At 39.5% G+C, this 20,120-nt stretch overlaps 1 protein-coding gene across 4 annotated transcripts in view; it reads right to left on the bottom strand.

Annotated features, from left to right (window-relative positions):
• The window catches only part of CFAP54 (cilia and flagella associated protein 54), a 246,818-nt gene extending 243,494 nt beyond the window's left edge, over window positions 1-3,324 (bottom strand). For all 4 annotated transcript variants that reach the window (XM_070410862.1, XM_070410863.1, XM_070410864.1 and 1 more), the window contains exon 1: window positions 2,999-3,324. In XM_070410862.1, coding sequence (XP_070266963.1) covers window positions 2,999-3,324 — 326 coding nt within the window. The remainder of the gene's footprint in view (window positions 1-2,998) is intronic.
• Between the last annotated feature and the right edge of the window lie 16,796 nt (window positions 3,325-20,120).

Genomic DNA, 20,120 nt, shown 5'->3' with positions numbered 1-20,120 from the left:
TCTGATCAAAATCTACATTTTGAAGACTATGAATTTTTATGCTTGTGGAAGATCTTACAGTTATAAAAGGAAACAAATGTTGATTGTAAGAAATAACCATCTGTCAAACATTTTAGAAAAGCAAATCCTACCTCCTGTATTCCTAACTGGTCTCCACCTTGTCATTCTTGCTCCATTTGAACAAGATCACCAAAATAATATTTTAAAACAAAATCACATGAGGTTAGTACCTTGCCAAAAACTACCCAATGGTTTCTCATTGCATTCGGAATCAACACAAACTCTATAAATGGCCTCTAAAACCTTCCAGGGCCCTATCTGCTCCTCTAATCTCACCTCATGCCACTGCACCCACACTCAGCAAGCTATGCTAAATGGGCTTCTGTCCATGCCTCCAAAGTCCCTGACTCTCTCCTGCCAAGATCTTCCCACATGCTTGTTCTCTCTATTTATCCTCTCTCCTTGCCTGGTCAACTGCCAGCCCTCCTCCTAATCTCAGCTTACTGTCACTGCCCTCACCATTCATTTGAAATGCCCCTGCTGTGTTCTTTTTAAACCTCTGCTCAAGCCTCTATCCTGACCACCTTATTGAAAATGACAACCTCCTGTCTCCCATCCCGTAACCCTTCCTCTCTTTCATTTTTCCCCTTAGAATGTATCACTTTCTAGGTCACCATACAATAGACTTGCTTAATATGCTTATTATCTATTTCCTCCTCTAGAATATAAGCACCAAGAGGGCGAGGATTTTTGTCTGGTTCACGGCTGTATCCCCAGCACCTAGTACAATGCCTGGCACATACACGTGCTCAGTAACTTCTCCCTGCATTGCCCTTGTTTCTGTGTTGACTTAATGACTCATTTGGAAGCCTATCTCCCTCTCTAGACTACAAGCTCCATGAGCACAGATTCCCATATCTATTTTGTTCACCACTGTATACCTCACAACGAGGGCAGTGCCTGGCACATAATAGACACTCAATTAAAATTGTTGTATAAAAAAAATAAATACCTAAATTGTAGGAGAGGTTAGATTGCTAAGGTCCATGTTAATCCTTAACATTTGTGACCCTCTAATAAGTCTGTTTAAAGATGGGGCAGGTCCTGTTCTTACTGATCCTCAGACTCTGGGGATATCATGAGAAGTCTCCATTTTATTCTAAAAAGCAAGGGAGGGCAATAGGAAGTCTTTAAATAGCGGAGTGGGTGATTTATTCATAAAGGTCGCCCTGACTGCTATGTGAAGGATACTTCTGAGCATCAAGTAGCTGCAGGGAAAATCCAAGATGGTGGTGGTTTGAACTGGAATGTTGGCTGTGGAGATGGAAAGATAAAGTGCTAGCTAAGGCACAAAGATGGAAATAATTTAAATACAAATATACATAGCTTAGGTATGTAATGTGCTCTCCTTGGTTGATTCTTGGATTTCATATTACTTGGCCCATCATCAGGATTTGCCACAGTTGATCAGTCATCCCTTCCTCCTTGGAACACTTTCTTTCCCTGGCTTCCAGTATACCACTCACTTACTGATTTTCTCCTACTTTCTTGGCTACTCTTTTAAATCTCTACCAGTTTTTATTTTTTTATCCTCCCCTCCCCCCATAGTCAATGTTCAAGCATCCCAGGGTTCAGTCCTGGGACTCTTCTCTTCTCCATCCACTCACTCCCTCAACTATTCCATCAAGTACCACCACTTAAATATCATTGATATGCTGACAAATCCCAAATGTATATCTGACCTGCAGATCCAAATGTCCAAGTACCTACATAATGGCTCTGCCTGAATGTTGAATTACATCTCAATCTTAATATACCTAAATACTAAACTCAAGATTTCCCTCGCTCCTGCCAGAAACCAGTTCTTCCCACAGTCACAATCTAATCCAGAAACATTCACATTTGCCAGTCTTCCTGTTTGGCAAGTTCCTTCTACAGAAATACTCATCACTTGCTACCATATCTGCTCATCTTTCTCCAAGGCCGCTTTTCCTGACCTTCCCTGAGCATCTTCCCTATCACCCCCATTTTAAATCGCAACACTCATCCCATATCCTCCATCCCCACTACCTGCTCTAATTTTCTCCCCACCACTATCGCCACATAATTTCCTTACAGATGTGTTTAGTAGCCATCTGTAGTCACAAAAATAATGTGTTGCATGAGGATACAAATTTTTATGTATTTTGCTAACTTGATGTTTTCCTAATATGGTACCTGATGTATAGTAGGTGCTCAATAAATAGTTAAATACATGAAAGAATAATAAACATAAATTAAAACGATCTCTTCATTTTAAATGCATAAATAGAAATATCAGTTGAAACGATTCACTATTCTGCTGTTCTTTGCCACGTGTTTAGATTTATAACTGTTCAGTTTGCACGGTATTTTGACTGGGAGGAAAAAGATAGTAACATAAACAAAAAAGAAACTTAACAACAGGTAGTTTGCAGTTGAAGATAATAACATAGTGATAGAAACCCCCAAACAGCAAACAGATGTGCAAAATTAGTCACAAAATCACGAAAAAGTCACTGTGGTCCTAAGAAGACTATAAAATGGAATTCAAAGCGTGTGTTCACAGAATGGTATACTTCATGGCCGGCCTCAAGAACTTTTTCAAGAACATAAACGACCTCAAAGTGACTCCTTTTCCTCCCTACACAAAACTGCCCCCACAACAAGGAAACTTGTAAAATCTGTGAGCGAGCCTGGAAAGTACTGACTGGTCTGAAGTAGCAATAAGGAGACACTCAGAAACAACGAATAAGAAACACTGAACCAAGCAGGAAGCAAAGATACAATTAAGGATGGAAAAGCGATTCATCTCCGCTTCTTAAACTTTGTTGGCATATCCAGGGACCTAGGGCGGTCCAAGCTCCGGGACCACTGCGTCCTCTCCTCTCCGGCATCCCCGCCTCGCCCCCAGCGGCCAACTCCTCCCGCCCGTCCCCTTCCTCCATTGTCCCCCCACCCCCGTCCCGCCTCCGCTCACCCACGCCGGTTGAACTCATGCTTCTTCTCCTCCGTTGTCGACAAAGCCTCCTTTCTCTTCATAAAGCCTAGCAACTCCTGTATCTCCCTCTCCAGAGAGGCCAGGAGTGGGTTTTTAGCGTCCAGCGGCCCATAAAACACGGCGAGGGGCAACGTGTCTTCGTGGCAGACGGGGTTGGGCAGCGAGTCCAGGGAGCTCGCCTTCGACTGCAGGGTCTTGGAGACTGTGGCGGAGACGGGGAGCAGGGGCACCGGCAGTCCTGGCTGAGACGCGGAGATGCCAGACATGCTGGAGGAGGTGATCGAGGAACGGCCGTGCGCCGCCATGTCGACCAGCACCGGAGTGTACAGACGCGGTTGCCTGGCGACGGTGTCCTGGCAACCAGGCATCCAACCAACGCGCTTTTGGGGGAAACACAGTGGCCCCTGGAGGGCAAAGGAAGAAAGAGTCAAATCCATAAAGCAATTGATACCCCTGAAGGTTTGGCGGGGGATTTTTTTGAGGGGGGAGAATGAAGGTTCTGGACAGAGAGCCCGCGAATAGGAGAGCCCAAACTTACAGATTCAAACTATTCCTTTTTTTTTTTAATTTAGACCTCATAATAATGATGATTATCATCATTAATATGTACTAGACATTGTTCTAAACATTTGAAACATTATCTTATTTAGTCATTAGAATAGCTTCACAACTTAAGATGTTATTAGTATCTCACAGTTTACGAAACCAAAGTGTACAGAGGTTTAGTCATTTGACCAAGGTCAGAGTAAACCCTAGAGTCAGGGACCAACCGGGTCTTAGCCTTCTGACTTCAAAGCCTTTGTTCAAAATGAATAGGTTGTATTGACCATCTCCAAAACACTAAGCACATCAATCAAATTGAAATTTTAAAAATATGTGACAAGCAATTTAAAAATCAAGTACATGCAGCTGGTCCATTCTCTTCCCTCTATTTGTCTCTTGAGGTTTATAACTCTGGGAGTGATGTCTGTGTTTGACAATTATGACTACTTTTTATTGATTCATTTGTATTTTAAACATATCCTAATTATCACTATATTCTAAATTAAAGTGCATTTTACTCAATCTTAACTATTGAACATTAATGTGTACTAGTGGCAAGACTTTTTAAAATTTAGCCCTAAAAATATTCCTCCTTGGTACATTTACAAAAAAAGTATTTTTAAATCTCTTTTTTTCAACCAGCTTGGTAAATCTTTCTCGTCTCGTCTGATCCTTGTTCTCACATAACAGACTTGTCCAGTTAGTATAAAAGGCTGGTGTAATTTGCCACTGAGTACTAGCTATTATATTGATGAAAGTGAAACTGCCAGATAAAATTAAATGGAAGTGACCAGAGAGGAGGAAAGAAAATAAAAATAAAACAGATAAAGTTAGGATTTTTCTCCATGACCTGGGTGTTCTCACAACCTCAGTCATAGTGCTGGCACATTTCAAAGTCACTGGTAATGGAAATGTGACTAATTAATTTCAAATACTTGAATTATGAAACATTGCATCTTAGTCATTTTTCTCCTTGCACATACTGTTAGCAATGCTTAACCTTCAGTAGATTTTGGAGCTTGTCTGAATAATTTAAATGGGTGCTATACTCTGAATCATCATCGTGGTAAAAATGAGTTTCATTTTCTTCCATTTAAATTATATTTGAAGCGTTTTTTTAAATATTTGAGGTGTTATCTTTCTTGTAATGAGATGCAGCTATTCGAATATCTTTTCTATTTCCTTGTCACTCTGCTTTATTCTGTTCGCCATAGTGAAAGAATGGAGCTCTGAAAGTGTTGTGTCTGACAGGGCTAAGAAATGTAAATAGCTTCATTATAAATAATGTAAATTGCTGCTTCCTTATAATTAGTGTCTTTGCAGGCTGCAGGGCTCCTTTTTGCCCATCCCAGAGTCTTTATCATCTAAAGCAACTATTAGAGAAAGAAATAATAAGGTTAATACTCTTTCTATTCCTAATTTAGCTTTTAATCATTTGGACTGTTCCAAATATGTACATATATATGGCATATTTTTAAAAGCACAAAGTGCTCCCCTTGCCACCTCACCATCTAATGTAGACTTTATTTTTCAACTTCTTCATCCCTTCATTCAGCAACCATATTTTAGGGTGATATACAATGAATAAATGAACCCACCCATTCCCTACAAGAAGCAGATGACACACAACTAACCATGATAAAAAGGTACATTATGAGCCCAGCCGTCATGGCTCAGTGTTGAGCGTTGATCTATGAGCCAGGAGGTCATGGTTGGATTCCCGGTCAGGGTACATACAGGGTTGAGGGCTCGATCCCCAGTGGGGGATGTGCAGGAGGCAGCCCATCAATGATTCTCTCTCATCATTGATGTTTCTCTCTCTCTCTCTCTCCCTCTCCCTTCCTCTCCGAAATCAACAAAAATTAAAATTTTTTAAAAATGACATGCTGTGAAATGTGCTGTGATGAAGGTTTAAAAAATGCTAAGAGAGTCTCAACATGGAGTTTGGAACTGGAAAGAGAACCGAGGATGGTAGAAGGGGTGGTGTTTTAGCCCTGGACAGTAATTGCCACATATTAACAGAAAGACCCTTGCAACGGGGATTTGCCTATTTGCTGTGATGACCTAGCACCCCAGCCTAGCAACTGGCATAGAGGATGACTCAAATCTTTGTTGGAATGAGTGAATGAAAAGATATAAGATAAAACATTTAGAAGGTTATCCCTGAATGATAGAAAAGCCTGAGTAAGGTACAGTCATAAATATAAATAGCAAGTTACATAAGTAACCTGTCTAGTGTGGTAAACCACCAACTGCAGTAGATCCAAAGGCAGAAAATAAGACAGAAAGAGAAACATTATCAAATATAGTAGGTAGTTGGAAGATGTGCTAAGAAATTTTAACTTAGTTCTGTATTCAGTGGGGAGTCTTAGAAAAACAGTATAATATACAGGTTAAAGCCCAAATTCAGGGGCCTGAAAACATGGTTTGAATCCTCAGTTTTTCCAAGTTACTTAGCCTCACTGTGCCTTCGTTTATTCATCTGTAAAATGGGGCTGAAATAATAATACTGCTTACCTCATTATTTTGCTTTGTTTAGAAATAAATGAGTTAATATATGTAAAACTTATAAAATAGTGCCTGGCACATAGTAAGTGCTATGGAAATGTTTGCTAATATAATTATTTACTTGGGAACCATCAAAAGCTCCTAAACAGAGAAGAGCATGATCTAGTCTGTATTTTATGTATTTTAAAATGGAACTATTATGGCAGAATGAAAGACAGATTGGAGCAAGGCAGGTTATATCTAATCACAGTTGCACAAATTACTACTATATATATATATATGGCTGATATGCAAAGTGTCCCTCAGGAGTTCGACTGCAGGAGTTTGATAGCTCACTATGACATGTGCTGACCACCAGGGGGGGGCGAGGAACATGGCGGGCGACCAGCAGCAGTGGTCACTGAGGGAGCAAGGGAAGGAGGAGGCCGGGAGTTGAGGAGGTAGGGAACCTGATTGGCCCTGATCACTGGCCAGGCCTAGGGACCCTACACATGCATGAATTTTGTGCACTGGGCCTCTAGTGGTTATATATAGTCAACAAATGAGACAGAAGTAGCCAACTAAAACCACGGATAGACACTGAGGCAGAATTAGTAGGAAAACAAGTTATAATCAATAAAGTAAATGTAGAGTCATGAAGCATGAAGTAATATGTAATTTATATAAATATAAATATATATTATATATATATAGTAACATATATCTTATGTAATATATATGAAATGGCTTTAAAAGTATTAGCAGAAATTCTAACAGAATGTATGAATGTATATATGGTCATGAATTAATGCTTTCCTAAAAGTAAAAGACAAAAAAAAAAAATCTAATCAACTTGAATAGATTAAAACAAACTTTTGGAACAATGAAAAATACCACCACAAAGGTAGAAAAACAAGCCACACACATACATCGGGGAAATATATTTCTAATGCATAACCTACTGTGTGAACACCATATTGATAAGTATCAATAGCAGGCTCAGACCAGATACAGATACGGCTTAGGTAAATCAATTTATTACAGATTACCAGTGGGAGTCTGTAGTCAGGATTTATGACAAAGAGATCAGTAACACTATCCAGGCCAGATTGGAAGATAAGTTTTCAAAACCTAAAATCCTCACGAGTGGTACATAGCTCTCAGTGGTTCTCAACCTTCTGGCCCTTTAAATACAGTTCCTCATGTTGTGACCTCAACCATAAAATTATTTTTGTTGCTACTTCATAACTGTAATATTGCTACTGTTATGAATCGTAATGTAAATATCTGATATGCAGGATGGTCTTAGACTACCCCTGTGAAAGGGTTGTTTGACTGCCAAAGGGGTCGCGACCCACAGGTTGAGAACCGCTGCGGTCTAGATGGTAATATCCCTGCATCTTTCAAGTTTTTGATGATGTTTGAACAAATTTCTGCAGTGTAATTATCCCTCTGAAGTGTAGTATTGCCTCTAATTTAACACTTTGGTATGGATAGTTTCAAAGGTCTCCACTTGACTCTTCTACCCATAACAGCTCTAATGCTACAGACCAGGGATTGGGTGTTAGAGGTCTGCTAAATACTAAGTCTCCTCTTCAAAGGTTCTGAGTTTGTGAACTGCTTAAGATCTGGAACCAAATGAGGAATCACAATTTTCTATTGCAGCAACTGATTTCAGACTTTTGCTTGCAATGTCATTGTAACTGAGTGAGATGCTCAGCCTCTCTGACTCCATCTTGTTCAGGCCTGTCTGTTCCGTGGCCTTCAGGCTATAGCTTCTGCTTAGTCTTACATATAGACATGCTACTCCTTAGAAGAATTTTGCTTTCAGCTTGAGTTTTACAAAACAGCCCCTTACCAGATAGTGTCTCTCCCGAGGAGATGAGGAAAGTACGAATTGTTTATCAAAGATTTGCAGGAACCTCATCATCAGACTCACATCAACTAGCACAATCTTCCTCAGTTGCCTGCTGGCACCCAGACATCTTCAGGTCATCAATCACCTCTTATCCTGCCCAATTTCCCCTTCCCTTGACATAAAAGAACCTGAACTCAGTACTTCCTTAGATAGATTTGAGGACTAGGTCCTTCATCTTCTTGGTTGGTGTTTTCTCCATTAATAAATCTTTCTTTACTCCCCCAAGTCTGACATTTTCAGTTTTGGCCTTTCAAAGTGTTGGGCACATGGACTTTGGATGGGTAACATTCTGAGTTTTCTGATTATACATGTGGAGCAACACCTTTGTTGCAGGTTTATCCATCTTGCCCCTTTAATACCATGATACATTAGCTACCACCAGATAAGTCAAGGGTGGGGAACATCCGGCCCATGGGCCATATAAGGCCTGCAAAATCTTTTGGTCTGGCCCTATCCAGGCATTAGGGGTGAGTTAATTAAATATTTGACCAAATATAGCAGATTAATTTTTAAGTTGATAATTCTATATGGTCCAGAATGACATTATAAATATCCAAGTGGCCCTTGGCAGAAAAAAGGTCCCCCACCCCTGCTGTAGGTAAAGGCACTTTCATTGTCACTGTGGCCTGACTGTCCTTATGATAATTACAATAGTAGCCTTTGTTAACTGCTACCACCTGGCCTTTGCTGTTCTGGAATTAAATCTTCCCCACTAATATTATGAAGCTAAACTTCATGGCAGAATCTTCTACTATCAACCCTGGTGTACAGAAACAGAAGCTATGCAACTTCTCCAAAGGTGCTAGTGCTCATCTCATTGCTTCATTCCTACAAACTCAGTGAAGGAAATACCTCTGACCATCCCAGGAAACATAGCCAAGTGGTGGGTTCTGAGCACATACCTAATAAATCCTTTCTACCATTCCCACTCTCTGAGACTTCTGACCCTTTCTTCAATTCGATACCATGGAAGTTCTACCATCTCTACTCCATTTGATGTAGAACATTATCGGATCTGTGCTTCAAGAAGCAATCTCAAGTTATTAGGAACCCTGGATCATCGGTAGGTACCCCCAAATTAATTAATTCTACACTATCCAGGTTTGTATTCTGTCCTGCTGGTCTAACAGAACAACATACACTCCTACACATGTTCCCCCAGTTTCAGTGAGTACCTGTTAGCCAGATCCTGCAATTCCTTTGGCATGTGGGCTATTTTTTCCCCCAAAGCAGAGCTTGTACTTTCCTGCTCAGGCTGTGCTGAAACCTGACTTTGGTTTTTAGCCAGGAGCTAATGAAAGATGTCGGAGGCATATCTTAAGGACAACAGGAATCATCTTGAAAGGCACCTGCTTCAGATTAGATAGGTTAATGTGTGTTCCCGCAGGCAAGCGGAGACTGTTGCTCTTGGCAAGTGGTTAGAGGCTATTTCTGCCCGCCTGGAGAGCTCAGAGGAATTTAGAAGCTCAAAATTATTAAGCTTGTCTACCTAAATATCTCCATTTCCAGATTCTGGGACCCATTCTTTTCTTAAAATCTCTGCTATATAATCAGATCTGGGGCCTGAATTTCAGCAAAGTCTTCCCTGTAGTTGCCCTGAGCTGTAATAAAGCTGCTCTGACTCTCAGAGCATGACTTAAATTGTCAGTTAACTGCCCTAAGACTGTTTATATATTGGCAAGACTTCCAATGCCTTCAAAAGAAGCCACACCACAATCTCTATAATTAATATTGCCCCCATACTGACTAAGCACCACAGCTATTTGAAATCCCCTCACCTTGACAATTCCACCCTTAAGTCATTTCCACCTGGGGTCTCAGGTGAAAATGAGGAATATGCCCACCACAATTAAACTGCATACAAAGGGTGATTACCACTCTACCTACCACAACCACTGGCTCCCTATTGCTGTTAGACAGTGGGTGATTTAACTCTAAAATCCCATACTGAGGGTGCACTTTTTACAGCTCACTCTTACTGTGTTAACCTAAAAATCTGGTTATCTGGGTTCCCTAAATCACAAGGTTTGAGGCAAAAGCTTAAGTGCTAGTGCTTTATTTGGTAGTATAATTCCCATCAAGCAAGAATGAGAGAAAAGGGAAGTGAGGCAGGGGCTATGACAATTAATTTTATGTGTCCACTGACAGGGCTAAGGGACGCCCAGATAGCTAGTAAATCCTGATTTCTGGGTGTGTCTGTGAAGGTGGTTCTGGAAAATATTAACATTTGAATCAGTAGTCTGAGTAAGAAGATCTCCCTCACCAATGTGGGTGAGCATCAGCCAGGCTGTTGAGGGCCGAATAGAACAAAAAGGCAGAGGAAGCATCAATTTGTTCTCCTTACTTGACTGGGACATCCATTTTCTCCCGTCTTGGACATTGGCATTCCTAGTTCTCAAGTCCTTGGTCTCAGACTGGAACTTACACCACTGGAAATCCTAGTTCCCAGGCCTTTGAACTTTGACTGAATCACACCACTGGCTTTTCTAGTTCTCCAGTTTGCAGACAGCCTCCATAATCAGTTGAATCAATTTGTTATAATAAGTTCGTGTGCGGGGGGGGGGGGGGGGGGGGGGGGGGGATGTGTTTCCTATTGGTTCTATTTCTCTGGCAAACCCTGACTAATGCAAATATTGGTACTGAGACATGTTATTGCTGCATAAATACCTTGAACTATGAAAGTGGCTTTGGAACTGGGTCATGAGTAGAGGTCAGAAGAGTTTTGAGGTGCATGCTAGAGAAAGCCTACTTTGCCGTGAACAACTTTTAAGGGAAATTCAAGTGATGGCTCAGAAAGAAAAGAGGAGAGGCTGTAGAGAAAGCTTTGATATTCAAAGAGGACGCCCAAGTCATCCTGAACAGAATGTTGGTAGAAATCAAGACATATGGTAGTAAAGGCCATTTTGATGAGGTCTCAGTTGGAAATGAGGAATATGTTACTGACCAATGGAGGAAAGGCCATCCTTTGTTATAAAGTGGCAAAGAACTTGGCTGAATTGTGCTCATATTCTAATGTTTGGTGGAAGATAAAACTTGAAAATAATGAAACTGGATATTTAGCTGGAGCTGTTTCTAAGCACAGTGTTGAAGGTGATGCTTGGCTCCTCCTGACTGCGTATAGTAAAAAGTGAGAAGAGAAAAATGACTTAAGGGTGGAATTGTCAAGTAAAAAGGAAGCAGAATTTAAAGATTTGGAAACCTCTCAGCCTATTTCTATTATAAAAAGTGTTTGGAAGAGAACACTGAGAGTGTAGCCAAGGGAACATTTGATAGGAAGATTAGTGTGGCTCAGTCATCTCCACAGAAGCCGGGAGCTATTGTTCAAGACAATGGAAGAATGACTCCAAAGGCAATTCAGAGCTCCTCAGGGCAGGCGCTCCAATAACAGACCAGAGTTCCAGGGGCAGAGCAGTTTCAAACGAGAGACACAGGGTCTCTGCAGCTGCCCCCAGATGCAACTCCAGCAGGCACCCATGGCTGCCCCTCCAAAGGGGCAGGCCACAAACTTTGGCAACATCTGTGCTGCACCATCCCTGCCAGGGGCAGAGTGCACAGGCAAAGTCCCTATGGCTGCCTCTTCTAGATTTCAAAGAACAGGACTTCGGGGAAGAGCCAGAGGCTCAATATCCCAGCCTGGAAAGAAATGCCTACCCAGGGCAGAGAACCGCCGTGGATGAGGGCTGGAGACAAAGGGGTGCAGGCAAAGAGCTACTGTGAGGTTGTCCCCCTGAGTTGCCACCCCAGTGGGCTTGGAATGGAGCCAAACAAAGAGCATTATTCTCAAGCCTTTAATGTTGTTTTCCCTGTTAGGGTTTGGATTTACCTAGGACCTATCATTTCTCCTTTTTACTTCTTGTCTATTTCTCCTTTTCAGAATGAGAATGTCTATCCTATGCCTGTCCTACCACTGTATTTTGGAAGCACATAACTTCTTTGGCTTCACAGGTTCACAGCTGGAGTGAAATTTTGCCTCAGCATGAATTATACCTCCAATCTCATTCATATCTGATTTAGATGATATTTAGATGAGACTTTGGACTTCAGACTTTAAAGTTGATGTTGGAATGAGTTAAGATTTGTGGAGCTGTTGGGGCAAAATGAGTGAATTTTACACATGAGAAGAATGTGAGTTGAGGGGGGTATGAGTGGAATGCTATAGAATGAATGTTGTACCCCGTCCCACACATACTAAAATCGATATGTTAAGTCCTAATACCTAATGTGATGGCATTTGTAGGTGGGGTCTTTGAGAGGTGATTAAGTCATGAGGGTGGAGTCCTCATGAATGGGATTAGTGACCTTATAAAGAGACATCAGAGAGCTCCCTGGATCCTTCTGCCTTGTGAGGACACAGCAAGAGGACAGCCATACATGAACCACAAAGTGGGCTCTCACAAGACGCTGAATCTGCCAGTACCTTGATCTTGAACTTCCAGCCTTCAGCTGAGAAATAAAATTCTGCTATTTAAGCCTCTCAGTGTATGGTATTTTTCTTCTAGCAGCCCGAAAGCGCTAAGACCAGAGACAGATGGGAAGGAAATACAATGCTGGCCAATGCATCGTGAAAAAACTCACAGCCAGTTGCTCAGCTATGTGGGATATCTCTCAACAGGCTATATAGATTTTTATATACCAAATCTTGGTGTAGTCCAAAAGAAGGGAGGGTAAAGAGAATGTGCCTGCTGTTTCCTCCTGTCTTTTGTACCCCGCTGATCAAGATTCACATCTGTACTTCCAGGTTGGATCATCTAATCCCTTAGGTAGCTATTGGAGATGCCAAATCTCATACTTTGTGGTACAGTGTTTCATCTTTGTTCAAAAGTGGTAGAGGAGCCAGAAATTCCAGATGGTGGCCTCAGGTGGTAGAATCAAACAGGCCAGCATGGAATCAGCCTGAGAATGCAGCAAATTGTTGAGGACCCAGAAGACAAGTGAAGACAAGGAATTCTAAGGCAGTGCATACGGTGTGTTCTCACACACAGGCCTCTTGGATGTCAATGGTAGCAATGCCCTTAGGAAGGCAGAGCAGCAGTATGGAAGGAGCCTGGGTCCCCAACACTGTGAAGGTATAAAATTAGTCCTGGACCACTCTCATATCCAGATTATTACATAAAATAAACTTCCATCTCATTTAAAGTACTAGTATTGAGGGTCTTTGTAGGAGCAGCCAAACCAACATTCTCACTACCTATGTCTCAGAAATTTTATTTAAATCGGCTTTAGATAATGATGCTCACACATGCATAAAGCAGCATATACTGATGAAATTTTATCTGACTCTCTTGATTGGTCATAAAATTTCAGTCTAATGGTTCCCAAACCTTTTTATACCATCATGCACCACAAGAAATACAAAGATTTAATAAAAGTATGGATGTTGACCATACTTTTAGTTTAGTTCTTTTCAGGTGACTATATTTTAAATACTTTTGGTTTTATCTGTTACCAGATGGAGATGGAAACTCAACTCTGCAAAGTCCCAAAATTTTTGGACTGTTTCATTCTTCCCTGCTTGAAAACCAGCCAGTTCTTTTCTGCACTCATATCTTTCTTATAGTACCTTGGCAAATACAAGCAAAATAAACCAATCCATGCTTTTTGTTTCCCAATCCTTCATCTAAAGTTCCATGTTTATTTAGTATATTTTAAGCTACCAAGTTACTGCAGATAACAGTTTTACCAAATAATTCATCATAGGACAACATGAGTCACCATCTTTCTAGGCTCCAATAACACTTTCCTTGCTGCCCACCATCTGCTCTGTAGCCAGTACTACACATTTTGAGGTTTTCGTTGTAGCAACAACCAAATGCCAATATAAATCACGATGGTAGTCTCCTTAAACTAAATTATGATGGGGGTAACAAACAATCTCATAGCTTCATGGTTTACAGGAACAACATTTTATTTCTTGCTCATATTTGTGAGTGATGTGGCTCAGCTGAGTTCAGATTTCACACTAGAGGCCCAGTGTATGAAATTCATGCACTGGTAGGGTCCCTAGCCACTGTCAGCTGCCAGCCGGGTACACTCTCCCTTCCCCTGGTCACCTGCCACCACCACCGCTGCTGGCCAGGGCCTCCCTCCCTTCTCCCCCAGCCGGCCCTCCCCCTGGTCAAACTCCCAGACGACTTCCCTGTTGAGGAGACAATTTGCACATTATGCTTTTATTATATAGGATACTATCTTCATTTGGAGACTAAAGCTGAAGGAGCAAGCATATCTGGAACATTGCAAGTCTCAGGGCAGAGGAAGAAAAATGATGAAGAAACCATTCATTGGCCCCTAAAGCTTCTCTGCTTTCACGTGACACCATTCACTTCCACTCACGTTCATTTTCTTTTTCATTTTTCCTTTTTTAAAATATATTTTTATTGATTTCAGAGAGGAAGGGAGAAGGAGAGAGTGATAGAAACATCAATAATGAGAGAGAATCATTGATCGGTTGCCTCCTGCACACCCCATACTGGGAATTGAGCCTGCAACCCAGGCGTGTGCCCCTGACCAGAATTGAACCTGGGACCCTTCAGTCCACAGGCCAACGCTCTTTCCACTGAGCCAAACTGGCTAGGGCTCACATTCATTTTCTAAGGCACTTGCTACACCTCCTTCTTGTTTGGTGGCATCATCAGAAAAGGCTACTTTTCAGTTTTCATATGCAGGGGCTTCACCAAATTTCCCTCTGGTATGTGGGCCTTGACTTTTACTGCAAGTTATGAAATGAACTTGAAGGAAAATGCAACAATATTTATTTGTTTCATTTTCATTAACATTATGGTACTCTTTGCCAAGACTTCACTCCTTTCAGTAGAAAAAAAAAGTTGTTTTTTCTTCCAAAATTTTCATAGTTATTTTCAAATGTTACTGCAAGAGTAATTTCAAGCAGTTAATACTCAAAAACAAAACCCACCAAGATTTAATTATTGAACTCATATAATAAGTAAACACATATGCATATATTCTGTTGTTTAGACTGACAGTTGCTGCTTGTTGTTGATTCCTTCATTGTGGTTGTCATGGTGGTGTCTCCAAATTCATTGTCAAGGTCATTGTGGGAATGATCACAGGGCATATAGGAGAATATTTAGGGACATGGCTCCAGAGTCACACTGCCTGGTTCAACCACTTGGTAGTTGTGTGACCTTGGAAAATTCATTTAACCTCTCTGTGCATCAGTTTCCTCCTCTTTAAAGTGGGGACAATAAAAATAGTAACTCATTCATAGTAACTCATTGTTATAAGAATGAAATGATTTAAAGCTAGTGAAGTGCCTAGATTGTAAGTCATTGAGTTTTTGGATAATAATATAAAAGACCAATTGGTAAGTTGACAAGCTCACTCTTTCAAAGATTTGTTTTGGGGATTCAGCAAACTCATAAAGAAATGTTACATTTCTCTTTATCCCTAAAATACATTCAATCTCCTCTCAATAATAAACCCTCTCAATAGTATAATGAGTTCAATGCTAAAATTATCAGGCTCCTGTTGACAAAAGTCGCAAATTTTTTTTCCAGTTTCTCACCACACATGAAAGTTTTCAACTCTCTGGGTTTTGCACACACACACACACACACACACACACAAGCAGAAAGAGAAAAAATTAAAGTGAAATTCTGCTGGTTTTGTTTGCACTTCAGTGTGGCAAGACTTTTAAAAGTACTATACTTCAAAACATCTTTCCCCAAAATATTTTCAAGTAACTTAATTTCTTAGGAAATGGTTGGTAAACATTTTCTGTTAAGGCCAGATAGTAAATGTTAGGCTATTTAGGTCATAGATCTCTATTGTCACTGCTCAGTTCTGCCATTTTAGCCCCAAAACAGCCATAGACAATAGTAAGTTAATTAATGTGATTGTGTTTCAATAAAACTTTATAAAAGCAGGTATTGAGTCAGATTTGGTCTGCAGGCCATAGTTGCACAACCCTGTTTTAGATGTTACTCCATATTTACCTTGTGATTTTGATTATCTCTAGTAAATAAAAACATACCCATGGTTATTTGTACTGAATAAACATGGACTTCACTCAACTTGTGAAGCAATAAACTCCAGAAAATGACATATGAAGAACAGTATACAGGTACATAAATATAAATATACAGGTACATCTGCAAGGTGAGAAGTAGATGATACTTCAGTTCCCCAACGTGAACATTCAGCAGGAAACACAGATTAAAACAGGCACAAGTTTAAAATTTTCTGCCTCAGAGTGTGTGTGTGTGTGTGTGTGTGTGTGTGTATGTTATTCATCTCAACTCTCAATTAACCAGTCAGAAACACATACATCACTAGGGCCGTTCCTAAAATTCTATGTCCCAAATAGCATCATCAATTCATTGAAATAATATATTCTTATTTCTAAGGTTCACTGGAGAATTCTTCATTCTCTCACCTAGAATTCCCCTTTTTATGTGTTTATATGTTAGGAAAAATAGAAACTATGTGTGTTGTTAAGAATGTTTTTCCAACATTTTCAGGCCTTTGATCTGCTGGTTCTATTTCTAAAATTGACAGATACTTCCAAGTGATTCAATTGTATATTAATTTCTAACTCATTAACTATGAATTCATTAAACCACAATAGCCCTCAAATGGGACTGTGGTTGAATGAAATGAAAAGTGAAGCCTGAAACCAGGGATGTGTGTGTGTGTGTGTGTGTGTGTGTGTGTTGTTGTTGTTGTTGTTGTTGTTGTTGTATCTCCAGTGCTTAGAACAGTATCTGACACTGTTCAACTCTACAAACACTTGAGTGAATGAACGAATAAATGAATAAACAGAGAATGGATGGCAAATGTGAAAAGTAAAGGAAGATGGGCTGAAAATAAATTCAAGACTCCTCATGGTGTTAATATTCAAGATAAAGTCTAAAAGAGATTATTTGAAGAGCTTGCTATACAGCAATCAGGTGGATAACTAATGCATGTAAACCTCATTTACTCCAAATATCATTCCCCAGGCACCTAGAAGTCTTGTTTCTTCTATGTTTCTACTACTACTAGCTAAACCAATCAGATTCTTCGTCCTGAGGAATCTGTTACTGACATTCTGCTGGGCACAAAACTAATGCAAAGGTGCTCAAGTCTGCCAAGAGCCTGGAGAAGCAGAGAAAGCTAGTCTGGAAAGACAGAAGCAAGATGTCTCAGAAAAGCAAAGGTGGAAGCTGAGGAGAGAGTACTGGCTATGTTAATGAGGGTTTTCTGCTTCTGATTCTGTTCCCTCCCAGAGGCCCAACTGCCTTCATGCCACTGTTTCTAGATATCCTCATAATAAATTCACCAGTTGAGAGAAGGGCAAGTTACCAGATTTATTTTCTGATGCTCTAAGCAAATATCATTAATTAGACCTCAAAGTAGATGATTGATTCATTTCTGGACATGTTAAATCTGAGTTTCCTTTCCTCCTTCAAAGAATATTGGTACCTCGTTTGGCCGTAGCTTTCCTACACTCTTCATTGTGTCTTCACAAAATTTCCAGGCCTTTTACTTCCTGTTCTTTTAGGAGATATCTTACAAGGTAGGTATATTTTTACTACCTTAACCTCAGAAGAGAAAGTATTCTTATTTCCCGAATCTCTGAGCAACTTATGATGCCCATTCCTTTAGAGTGAATTGTCCTGAAAGAAGGAAGTCTTTCAAGCGGCGTTTGACCATCAGAGACAAGCATCATAGACAGAAGGTTTTTCTCTTGTGCACATGTCCACAAGGCATGATGTTATTCTCCTGGAATATTATAAAAATGCAATAAAAGACATACAGAGAGAGCAGGGAAATGTGAGCTACAGAATATTATACAAGCAGTGAAATGCATGTCATTTTCTCTTCACTTCGTGGCTTCAAACCTCTTCACAACACCTTGAAGAAAGTCTGCAAATTTCAAACACCTCTTTGCAAATTGATTTCTTCATGTCACCAGCCCACGCTCTTTCAGTTGCTAAGTGCACTGGATTGTCACAGTATGTTCCAGAGGCTCCAGATTCCTCTCAAATGCATAAGATGTGCTTCTAATTGAAAGCCAAGTCATTGTTTTCAGATACAATATTCTCTAAAAACAAGGAAATGATACCCATTACATTTCAACCAGTTCCAATTAAAACTGATTTTCACAGCAAAGCTTATAAGTTCTAAAATTAAATAATGTTATTTTACAACTTGGAACTCAAAGATGACTTATAGATTAATTTTGCATTATTAGTTTTCACTTCATTAGGAATAAAAGTCATAGCATGCTACTAAAAATATGTACTTCTAACATGCATTTGTAACTGTGACTGTTTTTCAAAAGACTGAGTTTTCTAAGTCAATAATATAAAGTTTTGTTTATATTATATTATATAAAAACATTTTATGAAAAAGTGTAAGACTGATAAAAACAAGGGAGAAAATCTATGACAAGAAATAAATAAGAACATTTCAATTTAATGGTTATATTTACATCACTTTACTAAATATCTATTGAGTAGAGTCCAATAATAGCATATGGACCAATGAAATATAAAGTGAAGTCCATAGACCTGAAGAGTTTACAGACTAATAAAAGAGGCTGGTCATTCATTCAACAAGTTTTTATCAAGTATTTGTCATAAACAAGATACTTCACTGGGTACTAACTCTTACTGATTGCAATGTAGCATTGGATCATTTCAACATATGTCATCAAATTTAAACTTTTACTTTAAGATTTTATTATGTCACAAGGAGTATATGTTTTTTAAAAAGATCAAACCATACAGAAACAAAAAGTGAAAGACTTTCCATAAACACCACCACTAGGTGGGGTAACCACTATTACATTGTATGGTACCTTTTCATGCTTCCTAAAATAAGCATGTGCAAATACATATAAATACTTTTTTTTACAAATAAAAAATGGTATCATTCTATACACAGAGTCATTACAGCAGACTGCTTGAGAGCATGGGTGTTAAGCAATATCACCTCAATTCAAATCATAGCTCTATCATATTACCTTTTGCAAGTTACTGTACATCTCATTGCTAAAATTTTCTAATATTTAAAGTGGAAATAATATTGGTATATACCTCATAGTACTCTTGTGAAAAAAAATATCATAATCACTTATAACAGAGCCTGGCACATTCTAAGAACTCAACAAATATTAGCTTTTATTGTGTAATTGGTGTTATCTTACTCAAGATTATATTATGGAGCTCCTTCTTCCACCTCATTTTTTTTTTTTTCAAAGACCAAATAGTACCATGGTTTGGATTTATTATAATTTATGAAAAACATTCTCCTATTATTAAACATACAGATTGCTCCAATGTTTCACAAAGAATGCTGCAAATATCTTTGTACTTGTATTAGAATACTTTTGAAGCGTAAAAGTATTCTATGCTTCAAAATAGATGGGTCAAAGGAAAGAAATAGATGGGTCAAATGGGATAAATCCTTTAAAGCATATTTCTCTGCCAACTTGTACCATTGCCAACTCATTTGAAATGACACTCTTATTACATACTTAATTTCCACATGTATATAGTTCAATTTCTACTCACTGTGTTTTTCTATGTTACTTTAGTTACTATAATGTATATTTCATTACTTGTTAACTTTATAGTCCTTTGAAAACTTATTCCTGCAACTTGTATTGTTGCAGATTATGGCAGAGATAGCCATTAACCACCAAAAAACTCATGCTCTTTTTTATAACGTAGCTTTGTTGCCAGAAAGTAGCTATCTAGCTGGGGAGGTTTCTCGAACCCGCCCCTTACATCGAGCTAAGACCATGTGACCAGTTCTACCAATGGAAGTGAGCAGGTCTGAGTGACAGGGAACCAGGTAGGCCTTCTTCGTGGTCATTGTTCTCCAACAAGCACTTCAAGGACCTAACAGGAGGCCAGGGCCACAGAAATAAACTTGCTAAGTTAATTTCTATCCATTTCATACTTTTGTTGTAGTGTGACTGAGATCCTTTTTCATTACATTTTCTATTTGGTTATCACAGAATGGAAGATGCCTGGCTTGCAGAATGATCTTATGGAAGTCAACCTGACCAGAAACTCTTGCACTGACTGCAAAGGATAAATAAACCATTTATTGCAGTAGCGCACTAAGCTCTGTTGTTTTATCTATTGACTTAGCTAATATGCGAATGATGTATTGCAAATGGTATTTTCTAAAAATTCAGTTAGG

This window comes from Myotis yumanensis, unplaced genomic scaffold, assembly GCF_028538775.1.
Source record: "Myotis yumanensis isolate MYYU_CA2020_CCGP unplaced genomic scaffold, mMyoYum1.0.hap1 SCAF_3, whole genome shotgun sequence".
Taxonomy (NCBI): Eukaryota; Metazoa; Chordata; class Mammalia; order Chiroptera; family Vespertilionidae; genus Myotis; species Myotis yumanensis.
This window is presented reverse-complemented; position numbering and strand designations above follow the sequence as displayed.